The 15,656-nt window shown below is 41.8% G+C and overlaps 1 protein-coding gene across 9 annotated transcripts in view; it reads right to left on the reverse strand.

Annotated features, from left to right (window-relative positions):
* Positions 1 to 175: 175 nt before the first annotated feature.
* Positions 176 to 15,656, reverse strand: part of LOC112056791 (protein muscleblind) — a 206,563-nt gene continuing 191,082 nt past the window's right edge. For 2 of the 9 annotated variants that reach the window (XM_052891115.1, XM_052891114.1), the window contains 6 exons: positions 14,345 to 14,512; positions 12,959 to 13,042; positions 12,398 to 12,577; positions 8,805 to 8,894; positions 8,592 to 8,633; positions 5,051 to 8,505 (listed from right to left, as the gene is read on the reverse strand). In XM_052891115.1, coding sequence (XP_052747075.1) covers positions 7,870 to 8,505; positions 8,592 to 8,633; positions 8,805 to 8,894; positions 12,398 to 12,577; positions 12,959 to 13,042; positions 14,345 to 14,512 — 1,200 coding nt within the window. In that variant the 3' untranslated portion in view covers positions 5,051 to 7,869. Of the gene's footprint in view, positions 2,599 to 3,446; positions 3,532 to 5,050; positions 8,506 to 8,591; positions 8,634 to 8,804; positions 8,895 to 9,149; positions 9,360 to 12,397; positions 12,578 to 12,958; positions 13,043 to 14,344; positions 14,513 to 15,656 lie in introns of those variants that run through there. The other 7 variants (XM_052891119.1, XR_008252388.1, XM_052891120.1 and 4 more) reach the window with 7 other exon arrangements.

The following is a 15,656-nucleotide window of genomic DNA, read 5'->3' on the forward strand; positions in this document are numbered from 1 at the left end:
AAAATATAGTTATAGAATAGACCTGGTGTTAGAGATATGATAATGATTAAATACTGGGATTGTCAGATTAATGCACCTAATCATTGTCGCACTGTGAAACAACTGCAATCCATTGTATATGGAGGTATATAATTATGTATTAATGTTTCAGGGACTAAAGAAATAAATAAGCAAGTCACATATTCAGTTGTTTATTATCTATACTGTACTCAAAATTGATCCGAAGATCACATCACATAGTAATTTCACAAATAATATTACAATGTCATGTACTTTCTGTAATTGCTCGTGAATAAAAAAATGTTTTACAATATTATCAATAGTTTGTTCACTGGACCGGTTTACCTTTAGTAGATGTACCTACTACATAATAACATACCAATAGTTAGGTATTGAAGAACTTACAGTGTACTTGATGAGAGATATAATAATTATAATCAATAATTAATTATTGTTGCAGTTCATTTTTTTGTTATTATATTTACAGTTTTACATTTTTTTTTGTGATTTACAAATAAATTCTTGAATATTTAATTAGGTCTTCATTTTTCCATTTGGATTTATAATAACAGTACTTTATAGTTAAAAATATCACAAAAATGAAATATATTATGTGTAAGACACACGCAACATTAAAAATACAACAAAAAGAAAAATATAAAAATCCACTAGAAACCTCGGGCCTGAAGAGTCCCTTCTAAAGAGGAAGGATACTTTCGATGTACAATATTTATAACGGCAATTTGATACCATAATAATTATTATTATCACACTAATTAATTATAAAAGTAATCGTTTGTCTTACAATAAATGCGTCAGATCATAGAATTTTGAATATAAAAATTAAAGGCAACAAATATAATAATTCAATGAACTCATAAATTCCAACAAAAAATAAAAATACAACTTATGTATTTAGAAGTCATACAGTGCCGTATTGATAAAAGCGAACCGTCCGTGCGACCGTGCGGCGCGCGGCGGCGGCCTGCGGCCTGCGGCGCCGGCCTGCGGCCTGCGGCGCCGGACTTGCAACAACCTAACATACGCTACCTCCAGAGTTTAACTCCACCGCCAGTCATCTTTTATCGATATGGCATTCCCTTACGATATACGACAATAAATATAACGCACTTACACATTAATCACTTCTTTAATTCCGACGCTAGGAATTATTTTATAATATATACCTAAAAATATAATCACGGCACAAGTATCCCTCCGACTAAATTACCGACGTAGTGTCACTTTATCAGGATTTAGAATCAAATATGTATTATGTATCTTAAATATTTCATTATTAATATATCATTATCAAAATATCCACTAAATGGGAGGAATAAATCAAATTATTAATATTTTATTCTAACATTAATCGCATGACTGATCAACAAAAAGGATATGGACTAGGAATAATTATATTAGGCATCAGGCTCCCATGCCTCGGGAGTGCGGTGCGCGCTCCCTCTCTGTCCGCTATCACCCTATACACACGAGGTGCGCTTGATCGAAGTTAATACTGTTCGTGACGGAACTATTCGGGGCAGCTATTGCTCGATGGACATGTCGAGGGTCGATCGGACTCGATCGTCAGTCGCTATTTTGTGCTTCGATAGACGGGATTCGATCGGAAAATAATGATATCTAGCAAACTCTATTCGGAATATATAAGCCGACGCTCTATCTTACGATTTAGGTAAATAGCTTGGAAGTATGCTTTCTTCGTTTCAATATTGTCCGTCAACGTTCACCGTTTCAAATGTCAGTCCACCGGCACTCTACGAGTGTCCGAGCCACCGACGCGAGCGATGCGCAGACGAGACGCCGGACGAGAGAAGCGGCTACTCTATTGGTGTCTCATCATCGATCCTCTTAACCTAATCTAGTGTAAAACTTGTCATCTATAAAAACATAATTTTATAACGTAATAAAAAAGTAACATAATTCTCACAAAAATGCTCACAGTAGGAGTGGGGTGTCGCGAGTTCGCCCGCGGCCTCCTGGCGGCTCGCGAGCGGCTGACGTCACCTCGCTTATATACAACAAAGTCTGGCGCGCGCGCCAATCTCTACAGGAACTCATATCGTATCTTAAAAAAATAATATACAATAGTAATAAAACATTTGAAACCTCACTAACTACTACTCGACGATCTCGGTAAGATATCGCCGAATCATTCAAACGGCTCCGGCGTGTCGAAATCTATTCATATCACAATCGCATGACCGTGCCCGAGACTCTATCCCGCTACTCGTGTACACGCTATCCCGGGCGGAGCGCGCGCTCGCGACGACCGCGCGGCGAGCGACGCGCTCGCGCCGCGGGCTCCGCCGGGCCGGCGGCCCAGCTGAGCCGACCCGCCCGCCCGAGGGTGCAGAGGCGGGCGGCGCGGACGCGGGCGCGGGCGAAGTGGTGCTGTGGATGGGGGGGTGCGGTGTGGGAGTGGTGAGGGGTGTGGGGCGAGGGGAGGTTAGGGCGGGCGCAGCGCGGGCGGCAGCTGCACGGGGATGTGGTAGTAGCGGCAGGCGGCGCGGCGACACGTGCCGGCGGCGGCGTCGCGGCACACCACCACGCGGCACCCCACCACCTGCAGCCCGCACCCTGCAACAGCGCAACACACGGCTTACTGCGCGACCGATCACCGGCTACAGGCAGCCCGCGCAAACAATAGTTCACACTCGTGTATAGGAGCGACAAGAATGTATGACACTTCAATGACCTTGTTTCAACTGTGCGAACAAAATATTCGTAGGTAATTGTTTCATATTTACTGGGTGTGGAAAATATCATGATTTCATATGGCATGAATACCTAATTTATTAACAAAGGAAATAAATTTTGTTATAGACTTAAGAAAGTGCACTATTACAAGTCTAAAAAATATTATTTAAAAAAACAGTTATGAGTAAAAATTAAAAGAAAGAATGCTGATTTTATGATGATAGATAAAATTTCAACAACTATGACTTTCTTTAATCAACTTTCATTAAATAATAACAATATCTAATAACAATAATCTTCCTAGTAACAACTATTAATTAATTATTTTCAATTCAAACAAAGTGTCTAACATCATCTAATAAGTACTAAGTTCAACTAAAAAACAAAATAACTACATGAATATAACGTTTTACTAGATATAACAAAACTACCTACTGATTAAAAAATCTAAACTAATATTTTACCTATTAATCCATTAAATACAGATACTATTTACATGTTAAATATGTTGTGTTCATGCACATAGAAGGATATCTCTGGGAATTTGGAATATATTTTTCCATGCGGGTCTAGAAAACTGTGGAATTTAAATTCTATAATATAAATTAATATTTCATTATGTAATATTATTATTTCATAGAGTTTCACACATTAAAATGTTCAAGGGGCAAAGTAAAACGTTTAAGGGGGGGCAAATTAAACTGTTTCTATGAAGAAGTTATCCATACCTTCACGAATATGAACGAATCTGCAGGTAGGTCTCGTACATCCTTGTCGATTAAAATCTTGGCACACCGGGAGGGTGTCCAGTAACTGAAAAATGTAAACGTTATTTGTAAGACTTATGTCAGGAGTGTCACGACATCGTTCTGTTGCGATCAAACAATTACACTGCAGTGCACCATATTTAGATAGCTCAATAATATATTTTACGTAATAATCGTTAATTTCATACATTATTTTAGCACTTGTCATTCGGATTATGATTAAATATTTAATTAATATATTTTCCTTGGTCTTTTTGACAGTGATCTTATTTGTAATATCCACAAATTTCTACGGCTGAGTTAATAATAATGATTCAATCATCTGCCGCAAAATTGAGCTTTGGCATTCTAATAAATAGTTCATTGTGTTCATCAATGCAGCGTAACTGTTTGAATCACATAATAACTAGATTATCTACTTCATAAACAGTCAAAAAAGAATGCTTTCGGATACTAATAATATTAAAAAGATAGATAGTATTGTTTGCAACAAATCACAAGGAGTATGTATTATGTTGTAGTGATAAATCTGACGGTTTATGAATTTGTATCTGTTAATAGTGTTAATTCTAACTCTATATCACTTATGGACATTCATACATCTGACACTGAAAAGAATCCTCATCGCACAGCCGTCTGAAAAAAATGCCGAAATAGTTTGTGTAATATTAAAGAGCAGAGTGGTGACCGGTCTGCCTATTCGCACGGGTGAGTAGTATGGTATGGTCTATCGATTGCCGACAAATGCGTGTGTAGTTTCTCAGTCGCTACGCAATACGGAAAGAATCGGAAATAACAAAAAATAAGACACACGGAAGGCGAAATTGCTCGAAATCAAATCTTGTTGCTGCTTTAATATTACAATAACTTTACAAGATTTGTTGCACAATATGATTGTACCTTCCAAGCATTCTTTGGTCAAGGGGCGCGCTGACAGTGTGTCACTTTCATATTGTAGTAGTAGTAGAAGTAGAAGAAGTAGACCGGATACTAAGCAACTGTACACAACGGAACCGTGCGCGGGAGTCGGTGGTCGCGGACGGGAGCGACCGTCTGTCTCGAGGTGTTAAGAGCGCTGCACTAGGCACATAGTAGGAATGAATATATAATATCTAAATGGCATGCAGAACGCTTGAAATATAATCATTATTGCGCAGCCAATCTTATTTAAGCGTGACTATATTTTACAAAAAAGCTAAAGCATGATGCTAGACAACTGGTACCAGGGCGGGGGCGTTCTATAGGTATTTTAGCGTCCAAAGTGTACCCATAAAAACCAACGGTCGCTATAAAAAGCTTAAATAGGCTGTGTGGGATTGCGAAATGTGTCAGCGTCGGCCGCGGCGTCCTGCGCGAGCTCTGCAGAGGGTCGCTCATGCTATCGGTAACGGTAGGTAGGCATGGTTATATGTAAAAAGAAAAATTAAATTTATACCTTTAGCTTACATGACAGTTCTGGACGTGACATGTTAGTGGTAGTACAAACTGCAACATAATGACCATTAGAGTGCGGTTACTGTACGACAAACAAAAGAAAACCAAGTATATTAATTACATCTACGGTGAGTACTTCAAGTAAGGCATCAGAGAGGCTTCAACGAATCTCAAGCGAGGAACTGAAGCCGCGACGGCGAAGCACTTTAAAGCATTGTACGGGAAAACTCAAAGTGGCTAATTGGCCCGCGCACAAAGAACGCGCGACTGCTTCGGACGATCGCTCCGAAGCGCACGTTCCGAAATATGTATGGCACACACTTTGATTTCTCACGTTTCACCACCATCAATTCAACTACCAACTACGCATTAGAATATATATTTATTTAAAAAGCATTTTAGCTTAAAATTAGTGAAAAATAAGACCCCCTTTAGCGATTGATAGTTGATACTGCTGGAGGTGAGCTTCCGCCAAGGAATTGACTTCACTTCAACATACAACAAGAGGTAAACTAAAGGTCGAAATACAAATTCACAAATTTCATAATAAGCAAATGCACAGTCATTCATTGACGGAACATTTTCAGCGGCTTCAATATTTTTTTTTATTAATACAATAATTTAACCTTTACTGAAATTACCACAGATTTTTGTAATAGAAAAATAAATGCAATCATAAATGTGAAAGACATCGCATTTGTTGCTGTTTAAATATTTACAAGTAACAAGATAGTATTCGATGCGATAGGTCATGCGGTTTTCAGTATAGGCAACATACAGGAAATCACTTATATAGAGGATATTATAGTAAGCTGATTATATCTTACCGGGTGTAAGCAAGGCAATACTGTAGAGTGACTTCTTCCACATTTGAAAGCGAGTATGTTTCACTATACAAAACTAAAAATCGTCAACAAGTAAGTTGTAGCATCAACTGTTTAATACAATATATATAAATAATAATCGATACGGTTACAGCACAATGACTAAAAATGATTGATGTGATGATGACATCGATATATAGTATGATCTGCGAGATAAGCAATGCCATCAATATCAGACACCGAGTAACATTGGCACAGAACGTTCAGGTGGTCTGTTCACTAACACGTGACGGTTATTAGAGGCTTTCGAGGAACAAACACTTCCCGACCGACCGTTAAGCGATACAGGAATATATAGTCGTGTCGAGCCGACACAAGCGCACCTTTACCTGTTATGAAAGCCCGAGTGGCGAATTATAGGCCGCTGTCCAGTAAGCGCTTAATCTACCGAATATCGCCTAAAGCACAACTATTTGTTACTACTTAAGCGCACTCGTCAAAGCAAGAAAAAATTTTGGATGTAGGTAAGTCATAGTGTTTTCAATTATTTCGCAGATCTAGTTATATGAAGTTATTTTAACTAATAGTTCAGTCCGATGTTTAGCATTGTGTTAATATTGTTGTTTTTTTTATTATTTGTGAGAATAGGGTGTTTGACCATGATCATTAAAAAATCTTTTCATTTCTTCTTAAAGTCACAGTCCGCTTTAATCAAGATACTTTGTCTTACATGCTATACTTAATATGTACATATTCAACTTTTAGCTATTTTTTTGAGCTTATTTTTTGTGCGATTTTTTTTCTGATAAGTTTAAAAAAAACATGTACATCTATCGATTACACAAATAAATGTCGTGCAGTTTTCATAATTTATCTCTTACTATAAGTCAAAACTTGATCCAATTAAATCAATTCCATTATTCATGTATACTCTAAACTCTACGAGTATATGTATCTGATATTTTCTTCGTATAATCAAATTGACTAATATAATTATGGGCTAGCCGAAATCGAATCATTTAATAGTAAAACAAAAATCCTCTTCTACTATTACTTATATAATACCAGTCAAACACCCTATTATTTGTCGTATGAAACATAATCGAGTGCCGGCAAAAAAAGGTTTACAAGCCGCAAAGGAGAGAAAGGCGATATGCGAATCAGTTAGAGAGCCACACTTGAGCCGTGATCACAGTAGATGGAGTGCCGGGGAGCAGCTAGGGCGAGAGAAACGGTGATGTAGACCAGGAGTTAGCGTTAATGTGTTTAGCCACATGCCAGCGCCGCTCGGGGAGTGCGTGTGTGGGAGCAAGCGGGGCACGCACTCGTTACCTGTCCGCGCTCGTCCGTGTACTCCACATAGGGAGCGTTGGGCGGCGCGCAGCCTGCCGTCCCGAAACAAAAAGCGACAAAAGTATGTAATGCGGACGACAGCCGAAGCGGTCATTCGGAAGGCATGTAACAGAAAGCGTTAAAAATAAATAGAAAGAAGTGCGACTCAATGAAAACGCAGGAGCGACGCTCGTCGACTCCGCACTACGACGACACGCCGGCACACTTAGCACACACGGGAGCACTAGAATAATGAGTAAAGTACCTGATGAGCCAAACGTATATACGGGGTGGTGGGTTCTATCCATGCGAAAATTAGAAGGCGGCTGTGTTAGGTGTCGGGGGGCGGGCTGCCGCCGAGCCGCGCATGGCCAAAGCGCGCCCTGCGGAGCTCCTTCGGGATAAGCGTGTACGTAGCGGGTGTGGGGCGGCGACGAGCTCGGTGCTCGAGCGCCGATGCGATACACGACGATCAACGAGAGGTAATAAAAAACGTACAGACATGCATTCAAGCGTTATTATTACCGGGATCGTAGTACGAGAAATATACACGCATAAGATAAATCGATAAGTGAGTAGATACATAATAGAATAGATATATAGCGTAAAACTACCTAGACATCCGCGACGCGGGGACCGCTCGCTTCGTCCTTACAATAATACAATACAAATGTGACAACACGCCTAGCGCTAAAGCCCCGACAGGCCGGGGCCACACTGGACCGCACACGTACGAGTCTCTACGCGGAGACCCCGCGCCCCGCGCCCCTCCGGCCGCGGCCCGCCCGCGCCCCTTAGGTCGTCTTCATCTTCTTGTAGGGGTTGACGGCCGCCGCCGCCGCAGCCGCCGCCGCCGCGGCCGCGGGCGGCGTGGGCGGCGGCATCGCGTACATGTACGGCTGCTGGTAGAAGGCGGGCATGTGCATGGGCTGCGCGGGCCAGCCCGGCCGCATCATGTAGGGCGCGCGCACCAGCCCCGGCATGGCGGCGGCGCGGGCCTTGTACGCCTGCTGCGTGTAGGCGGCGGCCGCGTGCGCCATGGCGGACTGCTGCGCCGCCAGCACCAGCGCGGCCGCGTAGTTCTTCTGCGCCACCTCCTTGGCCATGGCGGCGGCATCGGACGCGGGCTCGGCGCCGGGCGCGGGCGGCGACGGGGGCTGCGCGGGCGCCGGCGCGGGCGGCAACGCGGGCGGCAGCGCGGGCAGCGCGGGCTGCGGGGCCGGCGCGGGCGCGGGCGGCGCGGACGCGCCCGACACCGCCGTCACCGCGGCCGGCGGGGCGGACGAGGCGGGCGCGGGGTACTCACATGACACGGGCACGAACGGCTGCTGCAGCTGCATCAGTTGCTGGTACGTCGTCGCCGGCTGGTACACGGGCATCCCGGCTTTGTCGGCGGCGGGTCGTTTGTACGGCACCACCCCGGGAAAGGCCTGAAAGAAGAAAAAAGAGACGCGCGTGAGTGTGGTCTTTCGAGGGGCGCTCGCGGCCTAGCTGCGCCTTCGACGAGGATACTTACGAAGTTATCGTAATAGAAAGATCCGACGCTTTTCATGTCCATCTGCAAACAGAAACAGACGGTTGAGCGGGTTTCGAGTCGGACGGGGGGGCGGGACGGGAGGCGCGGCGCGCGCGGCGGGGGCGGCCGGGCGCGCCGCGCCGCCGGAGGGGCCGCGGGAGCGTGCGGGCGGGAGGGGCGGGGAGGGACAAGCGTGCAAAGCTGGCGCCGTACCGGGGGCGGCTCGAGCTCGGCGGGCGCCGGACGTTTCTTGCCCGGCTCCGAAGTCGCGCTCGCTGCCGGCTGCTGCGTCGCGACGGCCGTCTACGTGAAGCGAAGCGTCGCAGGACGGGACAGAAACAATAACGATGTAATAGATGCACAGAATACACCTAAAGCTTGGCATAAGGTGATATTATGCGATAGATAAAAAATTAAAAGTGAAGCGTGAGTGCGACGGAAGCGTGACGCGGGTCGACCGCGGCGAACTGAACAGAACAAGCTCTGCGAACACAAGCGGCGTCGCGCGAGCAGACAAGCGGAAGAGGCGAGGCGAGAGCGTGCAGCCTGGTGGCGTACCGCGCCGCGCGCCTGCGCCTTAAGGTGCGCCTGCAGGTGCAGGGGAGGGTGGAAATAGCGGCAGGGGTCGCGGACGCAGCGGCCCTTGACGGCGTCCATGCACACCGTGACACAGCCGTCGTCGTGCGCCGCCACCGGCAGCGGCGGGTGCGCGAAGCGACACTCGGACTCCGCGCGCTTGCACGCGCCGCGCTGGAACTCCCGGCACACCTGCACCACCAGAACCAGCCATGTCGCCGCTCGCACCACTGCGCCCTACTGCGCCCTACCGCCTCTACCCTACCCGCCTCTACTCTACTGCTGGTGCAACTGTTCCCTGTTGCGAGCTACGTACTGTGTGTAGCACTAGCACTGGGAAACTTTTGTTCAAAGAGTAATGGAACTACTTGTTAATTGTATTGTTGGACTAATGGAACTAGCATAACATTCAAGACCCAAAATTTGGAATGTTTCTTAAATAATATTAAGAAGTAATCACACTTCACCCGACGCCGCTTCTACTCGTATTTCGAAATTTTAATTATTTACTTTAACAACGCATCCGTCGCATCTTCCGACATTTAATTAAGTCCGAATCAATTATATTTCAATAGAATTAGTATCTGTTATAATTTATAATTTATAATTTCTGTACAAAATTTCAACTGTCTTACGCTAGAATTCAAATAAGTTGGTATATATGTTGCTGCTACATTATAGGAACACTCGACTGTGGTGATATTCGATTCAGGCAAGGAGGAGGGCAGCGTATTATTACAAGAATGCAGATGACGTTGGTGTACGACACAGTGTCACAGGGCAAGCGTGGCAACGTTGCCGACATCGCGCCAACAGTGTAGGCCTTCACCGGAGCACGGGACAGTGAGTCAGTAAAGCGAGTGAGGCTCGCAAAGCGCTACTGAGCCAGTGCGTCGCCTTCCCTTTGCTCGGGAGACCGACGTTGACATGGACAATAGGGATGATGACTTTAGGATATATTTATAGTATGCTAATAGTAAAAGGGTCATTCCACGTCAAATCGACCAATAGTTGGACTCGACCCCTTTCGATTTGGATAAATTTTGGTCAGAAGTTTTCTTTTATCCTATAACGAAGTTCTGCCGAAGAAAAAAAATTAAAAAATTTTTTTTTCAAAAGTTATGCAAAATCCAAAATTTCACTATTTTCCATATTTTTTAAATTTATGTTTTAAAAATCTCGAAAACTATTGCAATTAAAAAAATCGCTTATGGTAAACTTCAAAGGGGATACTTGGGGCTATTAAAAAAAAAAAATCCAAAAAAAAATTTTGAAAAATCTCCAATTTGTGAAATTTTGAATTTTTGAAAATTGTCAAAATTGACCGTCGACAATAAATTTTTGGCTCAAATTTTTTTGTGTACTACCTTGTACCAATCTTAAAAGATCCTGAAATTTTTGGAACTGTGTTTTTTGTTTTTTCAAAAATATGAATTTTTGAAATTTGTTAAAAAAAAAATTTTTCTTAATTTTTTTTTTTTTTAATCAGTTTGGCGAATCGCGTAATTTTGATATTTTGAACAGTTGAAATTTCATTTAGTGGCATAATGATGAGAAAAAAAACATTAATGATATTTGTTTATTATTGGTTATCAATTTATTTAATAGGGCCTTTTACGTGTAAGTTTACTTGACATTCTGTTACGAAAATTTTTTTTTCTTCAATTCTATAGTTACTGTTGATGCTCCTTTTCTTTTTCTTAACCTGAAAAATGTTAATATGACTTAAATCTTTAAATCCAAACTTAAAATAGATAAAGTACTAACACAGAAATTTCAGATTTTTACCTGCTTTTAATATCTGGTTCTTCAACGAACTCGTAGATATCTGTATTTTTTAACCGGAAATCCTTTCCTTCCTCAGATGAGGATGAGGTTTTTACTCTCATCACATCACTTGAAATGGGAATAGCGGCATGACAATTTCGGATTCCTTGTACTGGCAGAGCATTTTTAAATCTCTGGTTAAGTTTTTTTTGAGTACGCTGAATCTGCTCATTTGAAACAAAGTCACAATTGATTCCGTGAACATTTTCTTTTGCCCATTGGAATAGCTCATCAGGTGTTTGAATTTGGTCGTCAATTTTTTCTCTTCATTATGCCACTAAATGAAATTTCAACTGTTCAAAATATCAAAATTACGCGATTCGCCAAACTGATTAAAAAAAAAAAAATTCAGAATTTTTTTTTTTTACAAATTTCAAAAATTCATATTTTTGAAAAACAAAAAACACAGTTCCAAAAATTTCAGGATCTTTTAAGATTGGTACAAGGTAGTACACAAAAAAAATTGAGCCAAAAATTTATTGTCGACGGTCTATTTTGACAATTTTCAAAAATTCAAAATTTCACAAATTGGAGATTTTTCAAAATTTTTTTTTGGAATTTTTTTTTTTTAATAGCCCCAAGTATCCCCTTTGAAGTTTACCATAATCGATTTTTTTAATTGCAATAGTTTTCGAGATTTTTAAAACATAAATTTAAAAAATATGGAAAATAGTGAAATTTTGGATTTTGCATAACTTTTGAAAAAAAATTTTTTAATTTTTTTTCTTCGGCAGAACTTCGTTATAGGATAAAAGAAAACTTCTGACCAAAATTTATCCAAATCGAAAGGGGTCGAGTCCAACTATTGGTCGATTTGACGTGGAATGACCCAAAACTAATTTGTAGAAGTAACAGGGTATCTGCGATGGTTATTTTCTGGTTATTTTCAGAGTTGCAGGGATATTTGCGACGCTGTCGCGAGTCGCTCGAGCATGCTCCATACTAAACGGCAGAAAAGGATGACCTCATCGATCGATCACATGGGGCATTCAAAAAAATTACAAATATCTTTGTCATTTGTGCATTTACGATACTTATTTTATTGAAAAATGTCACATTGACTGTTAGGAAGTTAAAAATCTTTGATTCTCATCCAATTACGTTAAAATATTTTTGATTTATTTTGAAATTTTATAAAAAAAATTATCAATACAAACTATTCCGACAACCTTTGTTTTTGTGTTGTATAATTAATATTGGCCTTATTTCCCGATAGTCTCATCAAAACCAAAACATTTAAACCTAGTCATCATCCTAATTGAATACCATTGTCAGACGAATAAAAATAATAATATAAAGTTGATGTTTTGTCGGTCTCCGTTAGAGGCAACTGGCAACACCGGGAAGCGCTACTCGGAGGGGGGCACAATGAGAGAGAGTATAGTACAACGCGATGGTCGTACCTCGAGGCGGTCGGTGCGAGGCAGCTTCTGCTGCAGCACAGGTTGCTGCATGACGCCGAGCGGCGAGGCCGCCGCGCCCGTGGGGTCGTGGCCCAGCACCGCCGGCATCAGCTGCGGCGCGTAGTACTGCGCGTACGTGGAGCCCACCCCGGGCACGCCGGACAGGTAGGGCGACGTCGCCTGAAACACGACCGCCACGTCACTTCACCCAGCTATCGCAGACAATCCTCTCAATATTCAATTACAATTGTTAGTTTCTCACTCTTTCCAACGTACACAAATCTAAATCAGAAAAGCTCTATCATATGCAACAGATTATGTTCGCGTACTAGTGTTAATTTTACGTTAAACATTAGCCAATTTAAGCAGGTGCATGCAGTATTAGAAAAAAAGTAAGTATCAAATTGGAGAATCAAAATAAATGTACAAGCGTAATACAATTTTGTCCGATTAAGCTACCTCCACTGGCCGTCGGACGGGATGGGCGTCGGCGGGAGGTGGACGGGGCGAGGGTCGTGGGTCGTGCGGGGGCGAGGAGTGCCAGGGGGAGTCAGCGGTTACCTGCGGAGCGAGCAGGGCGAGACTGATGGGATCCAGCGCGGCGAGGTGGCCGGCAGCCGCTCCCGCGCCGCTCACGCCGCCCACCTCAACACAAAACCACACAACACGCTACTCATCGTGCGAGGGCCAGCCCGCCCGCAGGGGGTCCCTGGGGTCGCCCCTCGACGTCGCTCCGCGCACTACGTCCGACGACTTCTCTACTCAAAGCGCAGCCCTTGCATGTGACTCAACTCAACTAAAAGCTCCTGTAGGAGAACACAGAGGCAGTGCGGGGAGAGACCCCGAGGTCGGGCCGTAACGTTAGCAATAGTGTGAATAGTGAGGGAATAATAAATATATTTCAGTGATTTATTTGCATTACCGCTTTTACCCAGTTCATACAAATGTGAGTAAGTTCGGAGAAAAGACATGCCACTTAAAGAACGAATAAAATTATACGATACAGTCATGCCAAGCGGTGGGGAGCGATCGACCTTCGGCTGGAGACATTTTAAGTTGTACCTTTTATCACAATACGAAAAAATATAGATTTTCAAATGATGTATAGTTTTATTAAAATCTATTTACCTTACTATAATATGGTAATTGTACAACAATAACTTTACTACTACTTCAGACTTGAAGTGCTGACCGTGTGTGGCCAGTGTGTTATTTCAGATAAAATAAAATAATAAATTTGTAACCGACATAAAAGGCCGACAATGAAACTAATTTCACGTTCCGTACGTTTAATATTATGTAAAGATACAAGAGTGTTATACGTTTCTGATAAGAAGTGGTTTTCAACTGGTCAAAACTCCCGTCAGCGACAAAATTTTTCCTTAAATTTTCTCATAAATTATAATTAAAATATTACGAAGTAGGAATAAGTAATATTAAACATATTAAACATATCACCCGACACTCCATTTTTTTAATTTATCACGTTTCAGATAAATGATTTCATCACGTGAATTTCATCACGTGATCACGTGAAAGTAATATTTTACTAAAGTATATAGACGGTATTAAGCCAGAAATAAAGCAATTAACGTTACAAATACCGAAATATTTGAGGGCGGCAGAAATGTAATGTGTAAGAAAATAATAAATGAAGAATGTTCATAGACCCAAATCTTATAGGAAACGCATAGTTCACCAAAGTAATTTTTGTAATTGTTTTGTAACTTTCAAGGCACAACTTAACAAATGCAATGCTTTATTCGAGTGTTTAATAAATTTCGTTTAAAAATTATTTTATTAGTTATTGGATATATTGTCTACTCTATGAGAGTACAATAGCAATAAATAATGACACCGAAAGCTGCGTGGTGGCGTGCACGACCTTGGAGGCCGATCGCCCAAAGCGTTAATGCAGAGTTAGCGGGTTAAGGGAGCGAGGCTTACCACAGTCGGGACCTGGCCAGGGAGCACCTGGCCCGGCGTCAGGCCCATTTGCTGCATTAAGGCGTTCTTTAGTGCTAAGTGATTCCGTCCGTTGATGAGCAACTGATCTTTGAGATGCTGTGGTGGATGGAAGTACTTGCAGGGGGGCTTCTCTCGGTTACACCGTCCCTGGAAATGCATAAGAAAACTAGTCAGCGATTTGTTTCTTTCATAAAACAATGAAATAGTAGGTAGGTTTATTAGCGTAATAGACCTACATTTAAGGCGAACAATATAATTTTTTATGAGTAGGTAAGTTACACTAACAAAAAAAAATTGTTAAATAAGCCAAGCTTTGTGGCTTATTTAGTTAAATCGCAAATCATATTATCGATTATTATTATCCAACGATTAGATACATTACAAAAAGTTTTTAAAACTAGTGCACTCGCAAGTTAAAATTAAACAGGTTACGTACGCACATTAAAAACAAACATCTACAGTACATAAAGTACGAGTAGGTACGTTACATCATACATGCATAAGGAAAAATATGCGACGTTAAAAATATACATGTTGTTATAATGTATATTTTATGAAGTGTTCGCGATACGGATAGGATGTTGCTTCTCATTTTCGACTCCAATGAGGCGGGAGATAATTGCTTCCACGATCGTAAACCTTCCACCGCACGCGTCTATGATGATTTATTTACATTCGCGTAATTAACTGTCGCGCGGCGTGACAGGAAGAGCTCCGCCGACGTTTTATCTCTAAACGCCGAGCCCCATGCCATATTTTATTCAGAAAAAAAAAGGAAAAAGAGCTTATCGCCGTTTTTCAAGAAAATACTTAAACAAACAAACTTTAACTGAATACCAAAAGCAATCCAGTCAGGAAGTTACTGTGATAACATCTACGGAGCGACGTTATCTTTTTTTTTTTTGGTTCATTATATTATTGAATATTATCGTAAATATATAATTTTCCGCTGGAAATAAATTTCCATGGAGCAAGATCATATTATTATTGTCGCATTAATTAAGTGTACAAGGAAGTCGCTTCATTACTAGGCTGCCAACTACACAACAGAATTAATAACTAAATGGCGCGGTCCATATGGCTGAAATATCATCGAATAATAATTGTGCATCAGTGTACTTAGAACTATCATTAATAAAATCAGCTAAATATATGTACTAGAAAGAAGAAGAAAAAAGGCTTTTTGTGATTAAACTAATCTGGAAAAAATAATCGAAACCATTGCCACAACTTTCGATATTTTTTTCACTGCCTACATCCCAAAGCGCACTGCAGATTTCACGGTTTAACT

The sequence above is a fragment of the Bicyclus anynana genome, chromosome 3 (assembly GCF_947172395.1).
Source record: "Bicyclus anynana chromosome 3, ilBicAnyn1.1, whole genome shotgun sequence".
Taxonomy (NCBI): domain Eukaryota; kingdom Metazoa; phylum Arthropoda; class Insecta; order Lepidoptera; family Nymphalidae; genus Bicyclus; species Bicyclus anynana.